This window comes from Capra hircus, chromosome 3, assembly GCF_001704415.2.
Source record: "Capra hircus breed San Clemente chromosome 3, ASM170441v1, whole genome shotgun sequence".
NCBI lineage: Eukaryota > Metazoa > Chordata > Mammalia > Artiodactyla > Bovidae > Capra > Capra hircus.
In genome coordinates this window covers 15418206-15441465 of record NC_030810.1, presented here as the reverse complement: position 1 = coordinate 15441465, position 23260 = coordinate 15418206, and the positions used below count along the sequence as shown (strand labels likewise).

General features: G+C 54.7%; 1 protein-coding gene across 1 annotated transcript in view; it reads right to left on the bottom strand.

The window, feature by feature from the left end:
* Positions 1-23260, bottom strand: part of KCNQ4 (potassium voltage-gated channel subfamily Q member 4) — a 59107-nt gene that overhangs the window by 10951 nt on the left and 24896 nt on the right. The window contains exons 2-10 of the mRNA XM_018042486.1: positions 16312-16402; positions 15461-15587; positions 15062-15237; positions 14302-14427; positions 13825-13935; positions 13554-13649; positions 10227-10315; positions 8389-8550; positions 1339-1559 (exon numbers count right to left, since the gene is read on the bottom strand). Of these exons, the coding sequence (XP_017897975.1) occupies positions 1339-1559; positions 8389-8550; positions 10227-10315; positions 13554-13649; positions 13825-13935; positions 14302-14427; positions 15062-15237; positions 15461-15587; positions 16312-16402 (1199 nt within the window). The remainder of the gene's footprint in view (positions 1-1338; positions 1560-8388; positions 8551-10226; positions 10316-13553; positions 13650-13824; positions 13936-14301; positions 14428-15061; positions 15238-15460; positions 15588-16311; positions 16403-23260) is intronic.

Sequence of the window (23260 nt, the reverse complement as noted above, 5' to 3'; positions counted from 1 at the left end):
GAATCTGGTCCAATCCTTTGTTTTTCAGAAGAGGACACCGAGGCACAGGAAAGGGCAGTAGCTTACCCAGGTCACAGTGGAAGTCAGGAACAGAGCTGGAACTCCAAAAAGCCACCTCTCTAAATGCAGCCCTCACCAGGCTCACAGCCTCATATCCACAGGCTGGGCCAGCAAACGGGCAGGGTGGGGAGCATGGGCTACGGAGTTGGACAGACCTGCTTAGGGATATCAGCTCTGCCATTTCCTTGCTGAGAGAGCTCAGTCTGCCCATCTGTAAAATGGGGATAGACACAACCCTGCTATTGCTAAGAGAAGTAGACAAGATAATCCAGAGTGGGGCTGTGCACAGTCAGGGCTCTCTTCAGCAAGGATGGCCTCCCGCTCCTTCCAGAGCATGTTTGTAAGGCTGCTAGCTTTTGATGAGCACTTACTATATTCCCGAACTCTTCTGTTCACCTACTGTGGATAATCTCATATAATCCTCACAACAATCCTAGGAAGTAGATGTGATCACTGTCCCCATTTTATAGACGTGGAAAATGAAGCCCAGGGAGATTAGGTTACCTGCCCAAGATAAATGATAAAGCCAGGATTCAAACCCAGGCAGCCTGGCTCCAAAGCCTGTGCTCTTTTTTCTTTTCTTGTCTTTTATTCTTGTCACATATTTTTATTTTTTTTAATTAATTTTACTTTACAATATTGTCTTGGTTTTGCCATACATTGACTTGAATCTGCCATGAGTGTACATGTGTTCCCCAATCTTTTTGCTTTTTCTCTTTCTAAATATTGGCGTTTTCCTAGGTGGTGCTGGTGGTAAAGAACACCTGCCAGAGCAGGAGACATAAGAGACTCTGGTTCGATCGCTGGGTCAGGAAGATCCCCTGGAGGAGGGCATGGCAGCTCACTCCAGTATTCTTGCCTGGAGAACGCTATGGATAGAGGAGCCTGGCTGGCTACAGTCCATAGGGTTACAAAGAGTCAGACATGACTGAAGCAACTTCACATAGCCAGTTAACAGTGTTGTGATAGTTTCGAACAACTCAGCCATATATATACTTGTATCCATTCTGTCCCAAACTCCCCTCCTATCCAGCAAAGCCTATGCTCTTAACCACTACCAAATGCCACCTCTATATTCTTCTCTGATTCTCAAAGAGCCTGGAGCCCAGCAAAGCAAGTATTATGATGCCCATTTTACAGACCAGAAGACTGGTGCCCAAAGATGCTCAATCTGCTGCAAAGCTGGGACTAGAACCAAGTGTTCCCATCCCCAGCCCAGACTCCAGGCCCGCCCTGCCATCCTCAGCGGGTCCTGGCCCCACACCCGCAGGGGCTCACCCTCAGCCGAGGTGCGGGGTTTGAGTCTCAGGGAGGCCCGGAAGCGGGTGCGGTCGTTGAAGCTCCAGCTCTTCTGTACCTTGGTGGGACTGCTGGCCTCACCCACCTGCTCGCTACTCGGGGAAGTGGGCGTCGGCGGAGGTGCCAGGTGCTGCTTGGAGGGGCCCGTCCGCCACTGGGAGCTGCCCATGCGGATGCGGTCTTTGATGCCCATCCGGCTGCTGGCAGGGCAGGTCGGATGGGGGAGAGAGTCAAGTTAGCTGCAGCTGGGGGTAGGCATGAGTGGGGACACAGCTGACTTGGGACTTGGGGGCAGCTACTGGGGCTGACTCTCCTCCAAGAGGAGACTTCCTAGGATGGGACATAGGTGTGGTAAGGGGGGCCCTGACTCCTATGAGAAGCCAATCCAGGATCAGTCTGAACAACTCCACTCGCCACCCCCACCTCCCACCCGTCATTGCCCGGACAGATAAGGGTGCACAGGAGACAGATGCAGAGTGGAAAGAGTGACAGAAACCCAAGAAGGGAGTCAGAGGCAGACAGAGGACTGGGAGCTGGGCCTGGCCCAGCTGGGGGCGGGGAGTGGAGGCAGAGACCCCTCCGGGGACAGACAAGCTGCTGAGGGATGGAGAAGCTCACCCGGCCATGCACACTGAGTTAGGCCCCCAGCTCCTCTCTGTCCACGCGGGCCGGCTGTGTGGAGCTGAGGGTGTGTGCGTGTATGTGTGTCGTGTCTGTGCTTCTATGCACACAGGTGCCAGTGTGTGTACCTATTTTCCTCCTTTGCCCACCGCTGGAGCTATCTGACCTCACCTGGTCAGCTCAGGGCCTTAGGACTTGGTACAGTTGTATAGGCAGTGCACTGCAAAATTCCAAAGGTCTCCATCATTCAGATTTCTGTGTGAATGAAATCACAGCCTGGAGCTGTGCAATGTCCTGGCCTGCTGGGGGTCTTAGCCCTGTGGGTCTAGCTGCTGGGCCCACATGTATGCCCAGGCCATGCCGGTGGGCCCCACCCACAAACCAGTGAAGGTCTATAACCTGTTCTTCTCTGTCCACCCAGACTGACATCCTGCCCACATGACCTCCCACTGCCTCCTGAGCCTGCAGTTCAACAGCACCTACACGTCTGTGTACATGTGAAGACACGCGCATGTATCTGTGTATGCCCTTAGACTCCCCTTCCCACACCCAAACTCCTCACCTATCCTCCAAATCTTGGAAGCAGACAGGTGAAGGGAGGCCTCGGGTGCCCCAGGACAGGCCCAGCGTACCCAGTGCCTGCTAGAGTAACTCTGTCCTAAAGGTTCAAGGACCGTGTTATCGCTGTCTGAATGGGACCTGTCCAAACGTCCCCATCCGAGGCCTCCTGGAGATGTCACCACCACCACCCTGCATGTTTGCCACTTGAAAGGCCCCCTTCAGATGGCTTTGGGGCCCTTGCACCTCGAATGTCCGGGGCCCCAGCTCAGGAGAACACCAGCCAGTCTTGGGGGAATTCTGATGCGGGCCGGGGGCAGGGACCAGGGAGGGACACTGTGTCACCAGGTCTCAGAGGCTTTCAAATCAAGGGTTGAGCAGGAGACAGATTCTAGTTTCAGAGCTGAGTGGGGACCGGGGTCCTCCATGCCCGGGCATAGGGGATGGAGTATATAGAGCAAGGTGCTGAGGGGAGGGAGGCCCCAGAAGGTGCTATTGGGAAGGCAGCTGGGATGTATGTAGGGCCATCCTTAGGAGGAGGGACCTCTGCCTGGAGGGGAGAGGTAATAGGACAAGGATGGGGGCCCTGAGGATATCAGAAGGGAAGGATGGGGTGGCTCCCCGCAACCCATCATGCTGTTGGCTGGCCCAGGATTTCCTCAGCACATACCAAAGATTCCAACCGAAGTTTGAGGTTGGCTCTCCCAAACTTTCCTCTGCAGAGCAGTTCCTTCAGGCTCTTCTCATGCTGGCAAGCACCCACCACCCCACCCAGTCCGTGCGACCACCCCGTCTGTCCTCCGCTCCTTCAAGGGGCAGAGGAAGAGAGAGGGGCAGAGAAGGCCCTGCAGTCAGGCAAGGGCCCAGAAGTCTGGATCTCTGTGCCTGGCACATCACTCCAGTGCTGTTCTGGGGAAAGGGGCTGACCTCCCTGTCATGAGAAGTGTGTGAGCCATACTGAGCTTGCACTCAGTAGGACTCATGAAGGAAGGGGTGTGGGCACTTGCCCTAGAGGTCTTGAAAGGTCTCTCTCCAGCTCTGATTCTGTGATGGTTGCAGGAGCTTTTAGCCTGACTTGTGGGATTCTGTAACTTTCCAGCCAGCCAGAGACCCTGGGCTCCTTTGCAGTACAAGAAGGCACTGTTTCCCCAGCGGCGGCCCTGGATTCCAGCTCCTTTGGCAGGGCCCAGAAAATGGCTCACATCAGTCTCTCTGGAGCCTAAAAGCTCAAAGAAAATGGAAAGGAACCTGGCACACAGCGGACATCAGAAGAGCACACAAGGTCCGGGCCGACTGCCTGAGCCTTTTCGGCTCTCAGCCACGTTGGGTGGCGGGTTCCATAGTTACCACCTCTATTTTACAGATATGGAAGGGGGTGCCTAAGCTTCCAAGGTCACAGAGCTCCTCTGCATGGAACAAGGACTGGAACCCAGTTTTCTGTGACTTCAGAGGCTGTGTTCTTTCTCTGGGAGGAGCCAACAGGAGAGGGTCTCTGGCAGTAATCTCAGCTGGGGGTTATTTTGCTCACTAGGGGACATCTGGCTGGAGACATTTTTGGTTGTCTCCCTGGACGAGGAGGGAGGAGCTCCTAGCATCTAGGTAGAGACCAAGGATGCAGTTAATCATGCTGAACAATGCATGGGACAACCTCCAACAATAAGGAATTCTCTGGCCCCAAACATCAGTGCTGCCAGTGATTTCAGCTCATTGGTGGCTGGGGGACAGGTGTGTGAACGTAACTGGGGCATCCCTGTAAGAGAGGCCAAGCTCAGGGCACATGCTGCCTTCTGTCTGCTTGGCTGGACCCAACCCCTCTGCTCACTTCCACAGGGATTTCTTTAAGCACTCCATCTGCCCGCCAAACACCAGGCTCGCAGAGGTCGGAGGCAGCCTACCTGTTCTGATGCTGAATATAGCTCCTCTCTTGGAGACTGTGGAGACAGCCCTGGCCTTGCCCTTCCTGCCCATCACACCCACAGAGCCCAGGGAATCTTGCAAAGGGGGACAGCTGACCCAGAGTTTCCTCGGCTTTACCCTGCAGCGTGTTCCCTCCAGCGGTGGTTCCCAAGTGCATACCATAACAGTAAATCGCATGAGGCCAACATTTATCTAGCACTTCCTCTGAGCCAGGCACAGTTTGAGTGGAAACAGATCCTAGTATCACCATCATTTTACATCTGAGGAAGCGGAGGCACAGAAGGCTTGCACCCAAGGCGCCCAGCCAGATTCAGAACGGAGCCACATTTCTGAGAAACTCTGCTTCTGGAGAGCCCACCCCTCTCCTCCTCACGGCCCAGCCCCCCACCCTCCCGCCCCAATCCACAAGGCTGCCAAGGCACTCTGGGATACGCAGGACTCTTAAGCCCCAGCTGCCAGGCAGTGCCAACAGAATGAGGTTCTCACGAGGCTTCTGTGAGCCAGCTTTAGCTCCCGACCTCCACGACGGGCTGCAGCAGCCGAGCTCTCTCATCTCCCCCCTTGGTGTTCGCCACCCCCTGCTTCCTCCTTGAGCTGTGTCGCTCACACCGCATGGTGGTTACTCCTTGCAGCTCTCTAGGAACCATGTTTTATGCTCCTAGTGCAGGGCCTGGCACAGGGCAGGTACCAAGGAATGTAGTGGTGAGGCGGCTAAAGAACTGGGCTCTGGAGTTGATGAAGGAGGCACCAACCCCAGCCCCTTCAGGCATCTGCTAGGACCTCAGTGGGCAGTACAGAGCCAGGAAGCTAAAGGCCTGGAAAAAGAGTGGGAAGGACCCTCCGAGAGCCTCTAGTTCAATCTGCCCATTCCACAGATGGGAAACTGAGGTCCAGAAAAGGAAAGCAATCTGGCCAAGATCACACGAGGCTGGGGTGGGGGAGCATCAGCAGCAGAGCCAGAACTCATCCCAAGGCTCCTGTAGGTGTCCCTCCTGACAGACTGGGGACCAAGCCCAGGTTCCCAGACCTGGCAGAAGCATCCCCAGGAAGGCGAGGGGCTCATCAGGGCCCCAAGGCAGACGGCAGGCAGCAGGCACATGCACCTTGTCCTTGGCCCATCCTGTCTCCCTCTCCAGCCCCAGAACTGGGTGGGGCCAGGAGAAGCGGGGACAGGAGGAGCAGGCGAGGGGGTACCTCGGTCTCCAGCTGGCGTGGATCCGAAAGAAACTCCGTTTATTACTAAACATCTGGCTGGAAAGTGGAGAACAAGACACAACAGAGGTTAGTGGGAAGGAGGCAGGTGGGCAGAGCATGGGCAGCTGCCAGGATGCGGCCAGCCTCCTGTGGCTGGTGGGAGAGAAGGACCCCCCTCGAATCATCCTCTAGCCCACATGCCTAGAAGGCAGAGGTTCTCCAGCTTTGCATAAGGATCTCATGGGGAGCGTGTTAAATATGCAGAATTCTGTGCCTCATTTCTAGAGATGCTCATTCCATGGCTTGGGGAGAGGTCCAGGTATCTCTGCATGATGAACAAATGTCCCATGGGATGCCGACACAGAGAAAGTTGGGGACCATGCTCTGAAAACCACTGTCTTAGCATCTCATTGCAAAACCCACAGAGAGAGGTGCTGACTCTGGCACAGCCACCCCTCAGGAAGTCCTTGTCATCCTGGGAACATGCTCAGCCTGGGTCCATCCACAAGCACCACTAAGGCTGTGGCCAACCAAGTGTGTGTGTGTGTGTGTGTGTGTGTGTGTGTGTGTGTGTGTGTGTGTTGGGGGTGATCCTGTCTTGGGCACCCAGCCCACAGGGCCCAGACAGCCAAGATTAAGGATCTGGCCATTTGGTCTGCTGCCTGACCTCCTAGGGGGCTTCCCAGGTGGTGCTACTGGTAAAGAACCCACCTGCCAATAGAGGAGACATAAGAGACGTGGGTTCGATCCCTAGGTCAGGAAGATTCTCCTGGAGGCAGGCATGGCAACCCACTCCAATATTCTTGCCTGGAGAATCCCATGGACAGAGGAGCCTAGCATGCTATAATCCATGGGGTAGCAAAGAGTCGGGCATGAAGTGACTTAGCACACACACACTAGTCTCCTAGAAGTCACAGTTCGGCCCTCTGGGGTCTGGGGAATAAGGAATACTCCACCACCATCACCATGAGCCCCAACCACATAGACACTGCAGGGCAGACACACACAGGCTGGGAGTCAGTGATGGCTGAGTCCTCAGTGGTCATCTGTTCCTAGGCCTTGGGGGGCCCAGAGACCCAGAGCAGCTGTGGGAGGTGGTACAGATGCTGGGGTCCAGGATAATCTCCATTTCTGGTACCTTCCTACTCAGGCAAAGTGACACCAGAGTGAACTGAAGCTGCAAAGAGCCCTGGCTCAGGCTGTGGGCAGGGTTGCTCAAATGCCAAAACTTCTGAGCTTCTGCCTGTCTGCTGTGGTTGGGTCGGGGCAGGGATAACACTGGGACATTCCGATAGTGACAGACAGTATGCATGGGCCGCACCGTGGACCCTATTCCAGGGACCTCCAGCCTGGCCTGGCCAATCACACGTCCCCTCCTCCCAGAGACGGAGAGGGGTCTCCCTCTTCACCCACTTCTTATTCAGCCCCTGGCCAGAACTGCCCTCGCTGAGACCAGGAAAGGAATTCTGCTCCCTGCAATCTCTGCACCAGAACCCCCTCTTCCCTCTTCCCTGAGCCTTTTCAGCCCAGAAATCCAGATCAGCCCCTGAGCAGCCTTCACACTGCTAATTTTCTGCCCAGAACCCTCAGGCTCAGAGTGGCTTGATGACTTTCTCAAGGACACACAGCACCAAGCAGCAGAGGCTTTCATAGTGTCTCCTTCTGATCCCCGAGTGGTACACCTCTTTTCCCCTCCCTTGTTCTGGGCATGGGGCTCAGAATCACACCCGAGGCTCAAGGTCCAAATGTCCACCTGACTGATTCAGGGGTGATATGCAAAGATGAAATAAAATGAACCAGTGGGCAGAGGACAGGGGATGATGACGGGGGTGGGTGGGGATTGAACCCTTGGCCTCAAAGCTACACCTCTGTAGGAATAGTCACTTTCCCATATACAGTGAGTTAGTGGGCTTCCCTTATCCAAGTATGCCTGAAATTCCACTATTTGTGAACATTTATGTGGGGGTAAGCGTTGTTCTTTCGTTGTTCTTTTAAGATGCAAAAGCTCCAAGAGAGGCAGGTCAAGGGGAGAGAGATTGTCAGGACAGCAAAATGTCCTTCCTTAAGAAAGAAAGGCATTGTGGGAGAATCCCAGGAGGAGGCTCTGGGATTAGCAAAGCTGTGGACAAGGCTTGCACAAGACAAGAGCATTAGTCACTGGTTGAGTTTACATAGGCCCTTCAGCAGTTCTTAGTCAAGAGCTCTCTTTCCAGCTGGCATCTCATTCCCAAGAGGCGAGTTCAGTGTCAAGCCCCTTCTCGAGGAACATGCTGGGGAGGTGGGGCCCCGGCCCTCATACCCCGGGACGGTGCCCACGATTACCTGAGCCGTAAGCACCTGTGGCCAGCGGCCTCCTCCTCTCTCCAGCTTCCCGGGAGGGATAGGGGTGCAGGGATGGAAGAGTGAGGGGGACGTGGAAACAGAGAAAGAAAGAGGACAATGGAATGAATGGAGGAGGTGATGGGAAAGGATGGTGTGGACGTCTCCCCGACTCAGGCCCCTGGAGTCCCAGGTGATAAAACGGTGAGTCAACTCTGGCCTTTCCAGAGAGACCGTCAGTCTGTACCTGTCAGGCCATCTGATGACAACTGCCTAGGCCTCTTGACAAGGCCTGGGAGTCCCCAGCACAGGCCCAGACACCCACACAGTGGCTGGAGACAGGTCCGAGAGAGGATGAGACAGAGAATGGAAGAGGAGGAGGAGAAGCAAGAGGAGGTGGCAGCCCCGGGGGGCCCCTACCTTTCCCCAGGGCAGAAGGAGGCGCTGCCCGGCCGGTGGCAGGTGGCAACGGGCGGGTAACGGGAGGGCGCTCCGTCGGGTACCGGCGCCCGCCGTACCTCCAGGGGCCGTAGGCCCCCGTTGCGGGCCCGTTGCACGTGCTCAAACAAGAGGGCCAGCTCTCTGCAGGAGAGGGCGCCATCAGCGGCAGGCAGGGCCCTGGCACCGCCCCCCACCTGAGGACTCTGAGCTCCTGATGGATTACCCCCGGGCCCAGCCTGTCTGGAGATGCTCAGCGAACACACTAGGCCCACATGGGCAAGAGTGGGAATGGGAGAGTAGCCTTCCTCTGTCTTTCTCTCTTCTCAGCTCCTGGGAAACCCTCAAGGATGCCGGGTATGATTGTGCTGGATGGAATCCACTAGGGGGCACCCTTCCAAGGGGGAAGGTGGCGACCTCAAATCCACCTCACTCTCTGCTCAGCAAGCAGAGCGTCTGTAGGAGGAGCCTTGCCCACCTGGAGGCCAGCAACAGCCCTGAAATCCTGCCCTCCAGATCTGACTGGATTTTAGGGGAAACTGAGGCTGAGGAGGGAGACTTGATAGGCAGCCCACTTCCTTCTGCAGCCCTCACGCTGGGTTCTCAGAGACTAGACTGAGGGCTCAGCTTCTTCTGAACTCTCCAGGCCATCTCCTGTTTCTCTAACCCAAGAAAGAGTTCTTGCCTCTCTTTGCCTTCCCATTGCACGGATGAGGAAACTGAAGTCCAGGGAGCAGAAGGATCATTGGACCCAGAATTTGCCAACCAAGCTCTGACTCTCTTCCCAGAGGACCCAAGACCATCTCTCCCAAATCATTCCTTCCCATCTCACACATATTTCTAACAAACTAGCCCCTGCCCTACTCCCCAGGGCCTGGCCTTGAGTCCTGAGGACTGCTTCTAGAAAGAAGGGCTCTTTCTATTAATAGTCTAACCACCATTCCTGTCTTTGGGGTGGGCACTTGCCTCTGCCAGGTGGAGAGGTGGGGGAGCCAGTGTGATTCTGGGAGGCCCCCTTCCCAGCCCCTTCTCTCCTGCTCCTCCCCTAGGAAGCCCCCTAAGGCTGAGGAAGCACGGAGGGGGCAGCCAGGTGTGGGGGTGAGTGGAATCACGCAACAGCTGCTCTGCGAGAACTAATGAGGCAAAAAAGGCAGCCGCAGAAATGCTGAGCAGTGCAGCCTAGCCCCGCCTCCCTCGCAGCCCTCAGGGCTGAGCCGCTCTCCAAGGTCTTCACTCCTGCCCCAGGGTGTGGCCAGGCACCTGGCCACATGAACCGTGGTGATGCTATTCATGACCTCCTGTGTGGAGCCACCCCGTGCAGTCTCACCCCAGCGTGGGCCAGTGGGACGAACCCGCCTTTGGGCCCTAAGGCTGCTGCTTGGTACAGTAAAGCAGGCATGTTGTAGGGGTGCTGGGGTGGGTGTTAGTACCTGACTCTGGCACATACATTCTTGCCCACACCACAGTGTCTCTATCCACTGCAAGGGCTAACGCTGACCCCGACTCAGACTGAGGGGAGCGAGCTGGCTGGGCTCTGTCCCAAGGGGCAACTGCTCTGAAGGGGCATGTAGACTGCCAGGACCAGGGCTTAGCCCTAAGTCCAATGTCCCCACCTTCCCTGGCAGAACAGAGTGGGAGAGAGGACCCTCCAGGCTCTGGGTTACACAGGCTCTGCAGAGCCAGCCCCAGAGGAAGCCATGACCCCCTCCCATGGGAGCCATGACCCCCTTCCCAGCCTCCAGGACTCTGTCCCAGCCATCTGTCCTCAGGGGCATTACTGTCAGCCACCCACCTCCCCGTCCCCCCACGGGAGGGTCTACCTGAAGGATGGGAGGATGCTGTCATAGTAGTACCAGGTGGCCGTCAGGTAGGCCCGGCTCGCGTCGGTGGAGTAGAGGCGCCATGCCGCCTGGTGGTGTGGGAGGAAGTGGAAGGAGGTGTTGGGGGGCCCGGCATTGGAGAGGCCTCTCAGCCCCCAACCAGCCCTCTGCCCCCCAAAGGACCCAGGCCTCAGGCCAGTTGAAGGGTACTCAGAGCCAGAGGCTTGTTCCAACTCCATAGCCACCAGCAAGGTCAGAAGGAGGCCTGGGGAGAAGACTCCCAAGGTGACACGCAGTCAGCCTCAGAGCCAGAGGCTCTGTGGGAGTTAAGAGCTGGGGTTTTGCCATCAGGCAGAAGTGAGTTTCCAATTCCAGCTTTGCCACCTACTTGGGTGGACAATTAAATAAAGCTGCAGAGCCTTAAGTTTCTCATCTGTGAAATGGACACAGTACGACTTGCCTAACAGGGTGGTGGGGGCCTCCCAAGTGGCGCTTGTGGTAAAGAACCCACCTGCCAATGCAGGAGACATAAGAGACGTGGGTTTGATCCCTGGGTCAGGAAGATCCCCTGGAGGAGGGCATGGTTACCCACTCCAGTATTCTTGCCTGGAGAATCCCCATGGACAGAGAAGCCTGGTGGGCTACACTCCACAGGGTCTCAAAGAGTTGGACATGACGGAAGCGACTTAGCATGCATGCAACAAGGCTGTGAGGACTAAATGGGGAAATGTTCATTAAATGCCAAGCACAATGCATGGCACATAGTAGGCACTTAATACCAAGTTTCCCTATTAATCACTCCTGTTATGTCCAGTTCCCACAGCTGATATATATTTATTCACTGTGTATTTGATTAATGTACTTCTCTCTTCTTAGTCTGTAAGCTGTGTCTTGGTCAGCACTGTATCCTCTGGCACATGGTGGGTGCTCTGCAATGTCTGAGGAATGAATACTGACTAAATGAATTATTATTACTAAAAATAACCCTACCCCATTCTTCCCAGCTGCCTGCCACTGCCCATGGGATTGAGGAGGGGAGGAAAGAACATCAACTACCAGGCCCTTAGCATCCATGAAGTTGCTGGGTCTCCTCTGCAGCAGCAGGGATGAGGGTCAGACAAGAGGAAGGACTATCCCTCTCCCTCCAGGTAAAGAGAAGAGTCAGTTGGGACTTGGGGTGAATGGGGTGATCAGCAACGGCAGGTGCTGGGCAGGAGGAAGCAGAACTGGATCCTTCTTTAGATGCATCTTGTCCTTAAGGGCCAGCCCACTGCTGACCTCACTGGCCAGGCACCCTCCTAGGACAAGAATATTTTTACTTCCTGCTTGTCTAGTCCCTTGGATTGGGCTGGGGAGCAGCTGCCAAAGCTGTCTCATTAATTATGGGCACCACAATACCAGCTGTCTCTCGGCACAGCCAGTGCCAGCCACCTGCCCCTACAATGCCCCTTGGAAGGCCAGTTCCCAGGGGACAGCAGCCATTGTGCCCCAAGGGATGCTGAGAAGGCAAAGTTGGGCTGGTGGCTGGCGATAAGAGAGATGGGGGAGGGGGTTCAACCCTGGGGAGGAGAGATAAGGGGATGTTAAGCCAGACCTGGGCTGAGGGGGTCAGAGCAGGAGAGGTGAGCTGTGCCAGTGTTCCTGGAACTATTGGGTTGGCCGAAAAGTTTGTTCAGGTTTTCTGCACCATCGGCTGGAAAACCCGAATGATCTTTTTGGTGAGCCCGATAATTCTCGATAATTTCTCTTGCACAAGGCTGTTACAGGGTCCCCAAAATTCAGAGCACTTGCCTCATCCCATGTCCCACGGGAATGCCTCAGACAGTGGAGCAAACAGTTTACATACTCCTGCTTTTTTCCCACCCCTCTGGGTGTTCCTTCTCTGCCTCCTTGGCTGGCTCAGCTCTGCCCTCCCAGTCACTAAATGCTCAGGTTCCGTAAAGCTCAGCTCTAAACCATCTCTTCTTCTTTCCTCTGCCTGCTGGGCAAGCACCTCCACGCCCAGGGCTTCATTACCGTCTGCACACACAGCCTAGCACATTACTCACCACAGGTGCACACCAGTACATCAGCTGCCTCCTCCACAGCCCCCACCCACCCAGGGGCTCAGAGGCTCCGCAGACTCTTCACGTTCCAGCCAAACTCACTCTTCATGCCCCAAGTCTAGTCACCCTTTAGTGAGGAGGGGCATCAGCCCTCCAGTCGGGCAAGCCAGAAACCTAGAAGTCACCCTGACATCTGCCTCTCCCTCACTCCTGATACCACTAATTTCACCTTCTAAATATGCAGAATCTGTCCACTTCTTTCCATCTCATCTGTTGCTACCCTTGTCCAAGTCACCTGCCACCCCATTTCACCCAAACTGTTGCTGGAGTCTCTTCTCTGATCTCTCCACTCACACAGGTCACCCTCCAATCCACTCAATACTTTTCAAAACACAGATTTGATCATTATCACCCTCTCTTCCTCCTGCTTCACCCCCTCTTCCTCCTGCTTCATACCTGTCAATGGATCCTCACTGTTGTTAGGAAGATGTTAAATTTCTCTCTCTGACCTCATATCTGGGCCTCACCCACTGAGCCAAACCCTTCCAGTGTACACTCTACACTGTACACTCAAGTGTACACTGTACACTTGAGCTTTCTGTTCCAGCCTCACTAGATTCTTTCCTGTTCATCAAACACACCCTGCTCCCTTTCATCACAGGACCTTTGCACATGCCATTCCCCTACCTCAAAGGCTCCCTCCTTCACCTCTTCACCTAGCTGACTACCCATCCTCCAGCTCTCTACCCATCCTCCAGCTCTCCACTCAAGTGTCAGTTTCCCAGGGCAGTCATCCCTGAGTTTCCCTTCGAGGTCAGATCAGGCCAAGCCCCAGCTAAATGCTCTTCAAAGAACCATTTCTTTCTTTCAAGGTGTTTTTCTTGGTTGCAGTTATAACATTCATCTGTGGAGATGCTGGTGGGATGAATTAAGGTGTTGGGAGTAGAGCAGGCTTCCTGATGACTGCACCGCTGATGGGGGGCAGGACTGGGTCCCCCCCTGGGGCCTAGGATCTCTTGTCCAGTCTCTACTCCACTTCAGGCCGTGCAGAGCTGGGGCTGCAGCTGGGCAGTGGGCCAGCTCTGGCTAGCCCTGAACTGGGCATGCAGAAGTGGGAGAAGTTTCTGACAATCTTAGCCAGCCTCCTAGCTCTGTCCCTAACCTGGCATGTGGCTCCAGAAAATTCTCTCTGAGTGGAGTCATAGTTGTGAAGTGAGACACAGGGTGAGCATACAGATCTGACACACCAGTTCAGTTCAGGGGCTTCCTGGGGCCCCTGTACCTGGATGAGGTTGGCTGCTGGCATCCTCCGCTTCTCAAAGTGCTTCTGTCGGTGCTGCTCCTGCACCTTCAGGGCAAAGCCAGAGCCGAGGATGCCCTAGGGCCATAGGCATGGTTGGAGGTGGGACAGCCAAAGGCTTTAAAGGTACCCCTACTGCTGCCCATCTGAGGTGTCTCCCCCACCCATGCAAATGCTGCACAGGGGCTCAGCAGGCTCTCTCCCCCGGACCCCCTCCCCTAGGCTGGGCCATCCTAAGTGAAGGGGGACTCACGGCAGGCAAGGCAAAGAAGGAGATGCCCAGTAAGGCGAAGCCAGCAGCCAGGACCCTGCCCAGCCACGTGTGTGGCGTCTTGTCACCATAGCCGATGGTTGTCAGTGTAATCTGGGGACACAAACAAATTACCTGCAGGGCTGGTCAGGGGGTCCACCCACAGGAGATTCCTGGGGCACAGGGAGGTGGGAGCCTGATCATGAGGGGGGCCTCCATAGCTGCCCACAGGAACTGGTCATAAGGACTTGTCACAGGGGCTGGTTCCTAATCAATAGATTCCCCCCCTCCCCCTTGCTGATGCGGAGATGGGTAGAGGTCACAAGGGCTTGATGTAGGGAACTAGAAGGGGGCACAAGCTGGTCCACTGGAGGAAGCTGAGGGACTAACACAGGGGCTGGTCACGGGATTTGGGGTCACAATGATCAGGCCAGGGAGGGTCCCAGGGAGAAGCTCGGCCCTACACAGACCCTCACGCACCGTCCCCCACCAGAGCGAGTCGGCGTAGGAGGAGAAGTCGGAGTTGGCGTCCTTCTCGGCCAGATAGACCAGGAAGGAGGCGAAGATGAGCACCAGGAACCCGATGTACCAGGCGGTGATCAGCTCCTGTGGGGGCAGCAAGGAATGAGACCACCCACCCGGCACAGGTGGGGAGGTTGACGGCTCCCAGAATGGCCCTATGGGAGGTGTTCGGAACGGGGTAAGAGTACCCAACTCTCGGAAGTCCCTGGTGGCCGCTCTGCCGGCCTTTGTTTCTCAGTAACTCGCTTTCAGGAGACCCTGCCCGCCTTTCGGGCACAGCCAGGTCGTCACAGAACCTCAGAGCACGCCCCGCCCCGGCCCTGCCCTTGACCCTCCAGCTTCCAGGCTCAGGTCTTCGCCCACGAGCCCACCTTGCACTGCACCGCTCTTTCAGGCTTCCATCCGACCCCACATCCTGTCCCACCGCAGCTCCAGCCTCAGACCCCGCTCCAGGTCACCACTTCGCTATTAAGCGTAGACCCCTAAACCCCAAAGCTTCTGCCTTTCAGGCCCGGCCTCCTGGCCTGGTCCCGAACGCCCCCTGACCCCGCCCCTGCCCGGCCCGCCCTAGCCCCTGTGGGCTCGCTGGCGCTGAGTCCCTAGTCACCCCTCAATCCCCAATTCCGCCCCCGGCTCCGCCAGGCCCCGCCCCCTGCCGCTCCAGCTCCGCCCTGGACACGCCCCTCTCCCTCACCCCCGCGTCCCCGCCCGGCCTCACCTTGCTGTGCGCGTACACCACCGAGCCCAGCAGCTTCCAGGTGCCGCCGCGGCGGTCCATGCGCACCATACGCAGGATCTGCAGGAAGCGCATGCTGCGCAGCGCGGACGTGGCAAAGATGTTGCCCTGCGTGCCCGCGGCGATGACGGCCACCGAGGCCACGAACACGATGAAGTCTGCAGAGGCGGGCAGTGGGGCGAGGTCACGGCCAGCGCCAGAGAGCCCACCTACCCCGTGCCTGGACCCGAGGCTGGGGGTGGAGGGGGGTTGTTCCTGGGGTCCAAGGGGGCAACTGGGAAGGTCCGTTGAGTCTGTGTCACTAGCCAGGGTCCTGGGGTCAGGGTGTCAACCCTGCGGTTTGGGGTCAAAGATCAGGTGCGGGAGGCATGGGACCATTACCGATGACACAGAAGGGTTTTCTGGCAAAGCGGAAGCGGCCCTGCCATCCTCGGTAGCGGCAGCAGCATCCAGCAGACCAGACGCGGATGATGTACTCCAGACCAAACACGACGATCATCACGAATTCCTGTGGGACCCGGGGCCTGAGTTCTGGTCCCACTCTTCAGGCCCCGGGCCTAGATCACACAGCACCCACCCAGCCCCGAGTCCCTGGGTTAGGGATATTAGAGTTTCCTCAGCCTGCCTCTCCTGGAGGTTCATCTGCCTGGATGGACCTGGGGAGGCTTCCGGAAGGCAAGTGGCTTCTTCCATGTCTTCCAGAGAGACTGAAAGCTCAAATCTGTCCCCTGTTGCTGTGCCCATGAACTGTCTGAGTTTTTCTGCTCCTCATCCCCCTCCCAGCCATCTCATCCCCATCCCAGCCTAAACCTGACCAGGTGACACAAGGGGTGTTTGTCTGTCACAGTGCCCCTCTGAAGTGCTTCTGTTTAGGGGTTAAAACCAGATCCCATAGGGGTGGCATTAGCAGTTTTGATCCTGAAAAGGAGTGGGCCTCCTCTCCCCTTCTCTGGGCCCATCATAAGCCCTAGTATAGAGACTAGGAGCTCTATACTAGGAGCTCTCCCAACACGTGCTTTAAAGCAGGGGAGCCCTGTGGACTTTTATGGCAACCCATAAAGCCCTCTGGGCTTTTATGAAGCGCAGAGAAGTACAGCCACCATGTCAGGGAACACAGCACAGAAAGCCACTCTCTGAAACATGTTATGTGAAGCCTTACTTGCCCTTCACCCTCAGCCCAGAGGTGCTACCCACACACACAGCCTCCCTCAGACCCAGACTCCAGCACTCACTAAGATGAGGAGACACTCGTTGGCAAGTTCCTGGTGCTCCTGGATAGTGGACAGCACGGACAGCACCAGGCAGCTGAAGACCAGCAAAAATCTACAATAGCAGCATGAAGGAGAGGGTTAGATGCTGGATGGACAGGGCAGCTGAGGAGCCTCTGGCAAGGGGTTGCAGAAGAGGAGGAGGAGGAGGAAGGGTAAAAGGAAGAGGAGGAGGGGGAGAAAGAGGAAGGGGAGAGGAGGGAAGAATTACTGGGGAGTAATCTGGAAAGTGGACTAAGAATCAAAGTTCCCTGGAGTTGTGGCTCTGTGCTGGACCTCAAAGGGAGAAGCCCCCGAGCTCCAGGTGGCTGGGCTCACAGATAACGTATAATCCTCTCAATTGCCCTTAATGTACCCACAGCTCCCAGAGGTGGACACTGAACTGTGGCAGGCAGGTCTGTCTGGGCTGGCCGAGAGAGGAACCCAGGAACACCCCCTTCCTTATGAAGCATAGCTTCATCTGCAGAATGAAGACAACTGCTTCTGCCTTCGTGGGATCTTATGAAATTAAATACTGAGACAGCTATGGAAGGAAAGGACATCGGGGAAGACAGATAGGTAGGGGAGGATGCAGAGGGGGAGAGGGTGTCGGGAGGGCAATCGGGCATCGGGGAGCCATGTCACCGAGGCCTGGAAATCCCCACAGGGCAGCGGGAAGCTACTGAGTGGCCCAGAACCAGACATTTAGAAATGGAAGGCACTAGGGAATCCAGCTCATCTGATTCATGATGAGCTCATGAATTAACCTCAATTGCACACATGAGGAAACTGAGGCTCAGAGTGGGAAAGGGAGTCACCCAAGGTCACCAGGATATCCAGGACAGAGATGAGATGACAGTCAGAGTTCCTAACTTCCCAGTGGATGGGAAGAGGGGAAAGGACATGAGGAGTGAACACGTAAGGGAAAGTAGGATGTGGGGGTACAGGCTGCAGGTGCAGCAGAAGGCAACAAGGCTGGCCTCCCGGAAGCACTTCTCCTTTGGATGGGGGTGTTGCGCCTGGAAGAGACTCCTGAGGGAATGCGTTTCTCTGGAAACGCTTGACCCACAGCCTGCCCGAAATGTTCCCAGAGTGCCCCCACCTGGGACTGCTGCCACTGCACTCTGCCTGAAACGCCTCACCATCAGAGCCTGAGGAAATGCTCCCCTCAAGCTTCCCTCACCCCAAAGCTCCTGCTGGGGGAGCCCCCATCCCACCGTCAGCTCAGAACACCCCCTCCCTGTGCCTGCCTCCCAATCACTGTCTGCGTGTGTGCGTGTAAAGTCGCTTCGGTCGTGTCTGACTCTTTGCAACCCCATGGACTGTAGCCTGCCAGGCTCCTCTGTCCATGGGATTCTCCAGGCAAGAATATGGAGTGGGTTGCCGTGCCCTCCTCCAGGGGATCTTCCCAACCCAGGGATCGAACCCACGTCTCTTATGTCTCCTGCACTGGCAGGCGGGTTCTTCACCACTAGTGCCAGCTGGGAAGCCCCAGGTCACAGTCAACAGCATTTTATTTCTGTTCCTCTTACATCAGCGTCTGCCTGCAATGAAGGAGGCCAGGGTTCGAAATCCGGGTAGGGAAGATCCCCTGCAGAAGAAAATGGCACCCCACTCCAGTACTCTTGCCTGAAAAATTCCATGGACGGAGGAGCCTGGTAGGCTATAGTCCATGGGGTCGCAGAGTCAGACACGACTGAGTGACTTCACTTTACTTTTTCATCACAGCAGGAGCATGGGCTCCGAGTCAGAGACCCAGGTTCAAATTCCAGTCCTACAGTGTGTGTGACCCTGAGAAAGTCACCTTCTCTGAGCCAGTCTCATCATCTGTGAAGTCAGGGCAGATGGGGTGGGGTGCAGAGACATAGGAGGAGCAGGGCTCCACCTGGCCCACACACACCTCCATGGGCCAGGCTCCCAGCCTGCTCGGAGGGCGGGGACAGGGCCTCAGCCCAGCGCCCACCCGGGGAGGAGGTAGGTGGCAGATGTCAGTAAAGGGTTTTGGATGAATGAGTGAGGAAGAGGCCTCCTTGGCCAGTTCCAGGCAGAAGCTGAGTCAGCGAAGACGTAGGACACAGTGAGAGGTCGGGGAGAGAACCAGCTCCTCATGTTCAATAATTAACCACAGAAAACGCAGGTGAACTCAGTGCTACATCCACCAGGAATGGGCTCAGGGGCAGAAGGTCCTCCAGAAGTCATTGTATCCCATCCCCTCCTCTGGGAAGGGGTGCAGCCAAATCGTGATGGGCTTTCACCCCAGCCCTGGAGAGAAATCCTTCAGTCACATCGCTCGGCTGATCTCAGAGCCTCAGGTAATAAACGGGTCATGTTTGGGGTTTCACACTGAGTGTTTCAATAGTTTTTTTTTCCCTCAACATTATGTTTTCCATGTCGAGAGTTACACATCTCTAAAATGTCCACTTCACAATAGGTTAAGTGAAAAAAGCAGATTATAAAACCTTAAAGCAATGTGATTCCAACTGTTTAAGTATAGATGTTTTTTAATATATTAATACAAACCAAGAGTCAGCAGGGCTGGTCTCCGGATGGCAAAATTAAGAGTGATTTGGCTTTTGTTTTGCTTTCTGCTTATCTTCATTTCCTGATATTTTTAAAGAATAAACATGACTGTTCAGGTAACAAATTAATATCAGTTTTTAAATGCACAATTTCCCTTGTGATTCAGTGGCTAAGACTCTGCGCTCCCAATGCAAGGGGGGGCCTGGATTCGATCCCGGTAGGGGAACTAGATCCCACCTGCTATGACTGAGAGTTCACATGCCACAGCTAAGACCTGGCTCAGCCAAATAAATAAATAAATATAAACATTAAATATTTAATTCATTTCCTTAAACATACCAACAGGGGCAGGGGAGAACCCTTTAAATTCTGTCCCCACCCCTTTACCACAACAGCCTTGGCCATTTAGCAGGTGTGGGGGTGTGGCAGCCTCTCCCCCGAGTCCAGCTCGCCTGCCAACAGCCTGCTCGGCGTCTCTTCTCAGATGTCTAGAGGCTTTTCAAACCCAACATAATGTCCAAAAACAAACTCTCAATTTGCCCTAAAATCTCCCCATCTCAGGAATGGCACCACCTCCCATCCAGGGGCTCAGGCCAACGATCTAAGAGCAACCCTTGACTCTTCCTTTCCCTCACCCTCCACATCCCATCCTGTAGCAATTTCTATTGGCTCTAGCTACAGAGTTGTAGCCCTGGACTCACTAACCCCCATCATCTCACCCTTGACAGGTCTCCCTGCCTCCCCTCTGGCCCAACTGGAACCCTCCTCAGAGCAATCAGTATGATTTTCCTACAAAGCAAAGCCGGAAACTAGAACCCTCCTCAGAACTCTCCCCTGACTTCCCATGGCACTTAGAGGGCGGCAGTCACATTCCTCAGCGTGTCCAGCAAGGCTCTGCGAGATCCGGTCCCACCCGGCCTTGAACTTGATCTGCCTCTCTCCAGTTCCTCCATCAGGCGCTCTACCTCCCTGCCATTCCTGGAACACATCAAAGGTTTCTCCACCTCCAGGCTTTGCACTTGCTCTGCTATTTCCTCTGCCTATTTATTGCTCCCATTCTCCTGTAGATCTCTACTCAAACCTCTCCTCCTTGGAGAGGTCTTCTCCAACTACCCCCTCCCCAGAGTAATGGCCCCATCCCCCCTCTCTCTCACCTGACTCTGCTTTATTTATTTTTTCATAGACTGAATAAATGCACAGCAAAAATTCAGCTTAAACAAATATCAAAACATTGTGTCACCAAAGTCCACAGTTTGCACCCGCTGAAGAGGCTCCCAAAGCCCTAAGCACATCCATCGCCACCACACTGGGCTCCCCAGCAGCCTTCCTGAAAAGGGAAGAGAAGGTGAGTCTCCATCCTTGACCAGCTCCATTTAGTAGACGCTGTTTTAAAACCCCGTGAACTTCACCTCTCCAGCCTTCACACACTGGCAGGGGATTAGATGCTCAATACAGTTGAAGAGATACATTTAGTCTGACAGCGAACATTTTGTATTCCAGGCAGCCAAATAATTATCCCCATCTTCCAGATGAGGAAATGGGAAGGGAAGGACATACTTACGCAAGATTGCTCAGTGAAGTCATGGCAGAGCTAGGGCCCTAGCTGCTGTGGCCTTCCTGAGGGGTCCTCACACAGATACCCACACTTGGGTCAGCAGAGGGAGATCATGTCTGGAGCTTAGGGGTGGAGGAGGCAGAGAGAAGTCACCCTGAGCTGGAGTCTGATTGTATCTGCCAGAACCAGTCTGTGACTTCATTCATACAACAAAGGACTGTCTAAGGATCGTCTCTGGCCCCCTTCTGAGGCTTCAGTTTCCCCATCTACAGAGTATAGATGGTACACAGGAGCTGGCTGGCTGGGACTCTCTACAGTCTCCCCAGCAGAGAGGCCAGACTGGCAGCTACACACTGGAGCATCTTTGTCCAGCACGCCTAGCTGCAGCTCGGGCCCCCATTCTCCCAGCCAGTCAGGCAGAGCTGAGACTGGTGGGTGCTGCCAGATTGGTCCTCCCTGAAATGGTGAAGTGAAAGTCACTCAGTCGAGTCCAACTCTTTGCGTACAACCCCATGGACTATACAGTCCATGGAATTCTCCAGGCCAGAATCCTGGAGTGGGTAGCCTTTCCCTTCTCCAGGGGATCTTCCCGACCTGGGAATCAAACCAGGGTCTCCAGCATTGCAGGCAGATTCTCTACCAACTGAGCTATCAGGGAAGTCTTCGCTGGGGCTTATTGTGAGACCTATCGAGAGACTTTCTCCCCGACCCACCCATTCTGTGACTATGCCATTCATTCAAGAGGGCAGCAAGGAGATCAGGGATGAATAAGTGAATGTTTTCCTTAGATATATTGTTCTCAGAGTGGGCAGCAGAATTACCTGGAGGGCTTATTCAAATACTGATTTCTGGGCCTCATTTCTAGAGCATCTGATTCAGTATGAAGTGGGGCCTGAAAGTATGCTTTCTACAAAATTCCTGGGTGTTCTAATGCTGCCCCCCCAGGGACCACACTTAAGAGAGTCACTAGGTTAGTGAATGGGAGGGGCTATGGCTGACTCAATTATTAGCCAACTCAAAGCTTTTTATTATTTTTTAAATATTTATTTATTTATTTGGCTGCACTGAGTCTTACTGGTGGCATATGGAATCCTCAATCTTCACTGCAAATGTGGAATCTTTAGTTGCAGCATATAGGATCTAATTCCCTGACCAGAGGTGGAATCTGGGAACATGGTGCTTAGCCACTGAACCACCAGGGAAGTCCCAAGGCCTTTTAAACAACTGTAATTGTTGCCTTTTCCCCTCACTCCAACACCCCTGTTTCCCTGGCCTTCCTCAAATTACTGCCAGGGAAACAGCCACAGAGCAAGGAGGAGGGGTAGGAAAATCCTTCTGGGGAGGTGGGTTTCATACTAACCTCATTTAACCCCAGTTCGCTGTATGACCCCATAACTGTGCCTCCTAGCCAAGGCTTCCTATTGGCCAGACACTGAGCGGAGCCCTCCACGTGCATATTCCTAACCCCTCCTCCCAGCCCCACAGTCATCACAGCTCATTAGCGAGGAGGAAACAGGCTCAGAGAGATGTGCAGTGATGGCTATACACCTCTGTGACTACATTAGAAACGACTGAATTGGGCACTTTTAAAGGGGACAGGTGGATGTGGTATGTGAATTACATCTCAATAAAACTGTTGTTTAGAAGGAAAAGGGGACTTTCCTGGCAGTCCAGTGGTTAAGACTTTGCCTTCCAATGCAGGGGATGAGAGTTTGATCCCTAGTCAGGGAGCTAAGATTCCACATGCCTTGTAGCCGAAAAACCAAAACATAAAAGAAAACAGAAGCAATATTGTAACAAGTTCAATAAAGCCTTCAATAAAAAATAAATAAAAGGAAAAATGATTTTTAAAAAAAGAAGAAGAAAGAAAGGCGTACTAGGTTGTCCAAGATCATAAGGCTGGGACCTGAACCCAAGTCCCCTTGGACACCACACCATAGCACCTCTCTGGGCCCCAGGCACCCTGTCTGCAGTATGAGGTGAGGAGTGTCAGTCTTAGGACTTCCCAGTGGTGGGGCAGAAGGGAAGGGTCAGCCGTGAACTCAGCTCCAGACTCTCTGGGGATGTCCCCGGAGAGGCAGATCCTCGGAGGCTGGAAAGACAGGGATGCAGAAGGTGGGAGGGCTGAGAGGGTAGAGTCAAGCAGCAGAAAAGATGCTAGCGCCTAACCTCTCAGAGCCACGTTCACTTAAGAAATGTTCTTTGCCATCTACACCCAGTCAGGTTCATTGTAAAGCCTGAAATGAATCATATAGGAATCTCTTCCCCCACCCAAGAAATTAACAACTGTAACATAGTGGTGACAAGATAGACAAGGGGATAACAATGTGCCCAGGGGTTGGGGGAAAGCTCAGGATGGCTTGAGCAGAGCCAAAGTGGAGGGATCCGTGAAGACTTGGAGGAGATGACGAGGCCAGCTGGCAGTGCAGCAACAGAGATGTGGGAGCCCGTAGGCAGGCCAGGGTGGCCAGTACTGCCGGCAGGTAAGGGCCTCAAATGAAGGGGCAGAGGACAAGCCAGAGAGGGCCGGATCCAGGCACCCTCAGGCCCTATGAACGTGACCTGAAGGCAGTGGCGAACCACTGAAAAGGTCTTTGCTTTTTAAACACTTTCTTTACAAAAAGATTTATTTGGTTGGCTGTGCCAGGTCTTAGTTGCGGCATTTAGGATCTTTAGGTGGGCACTGGGACCTAGTTCCCTGACTAGGAATCAAACCCGGGTCCCCTGCATTGGAAGTGTGGAGTCTTAGCCACCGGACCACCAGGGAAGTCCCTGAAGAATTTTAAGAGGGAATTACATGGTCTGATTTGTGTTTTAGGACCACCACTCAGGGGCAGTAGGGAGCACGGATTACAAGAG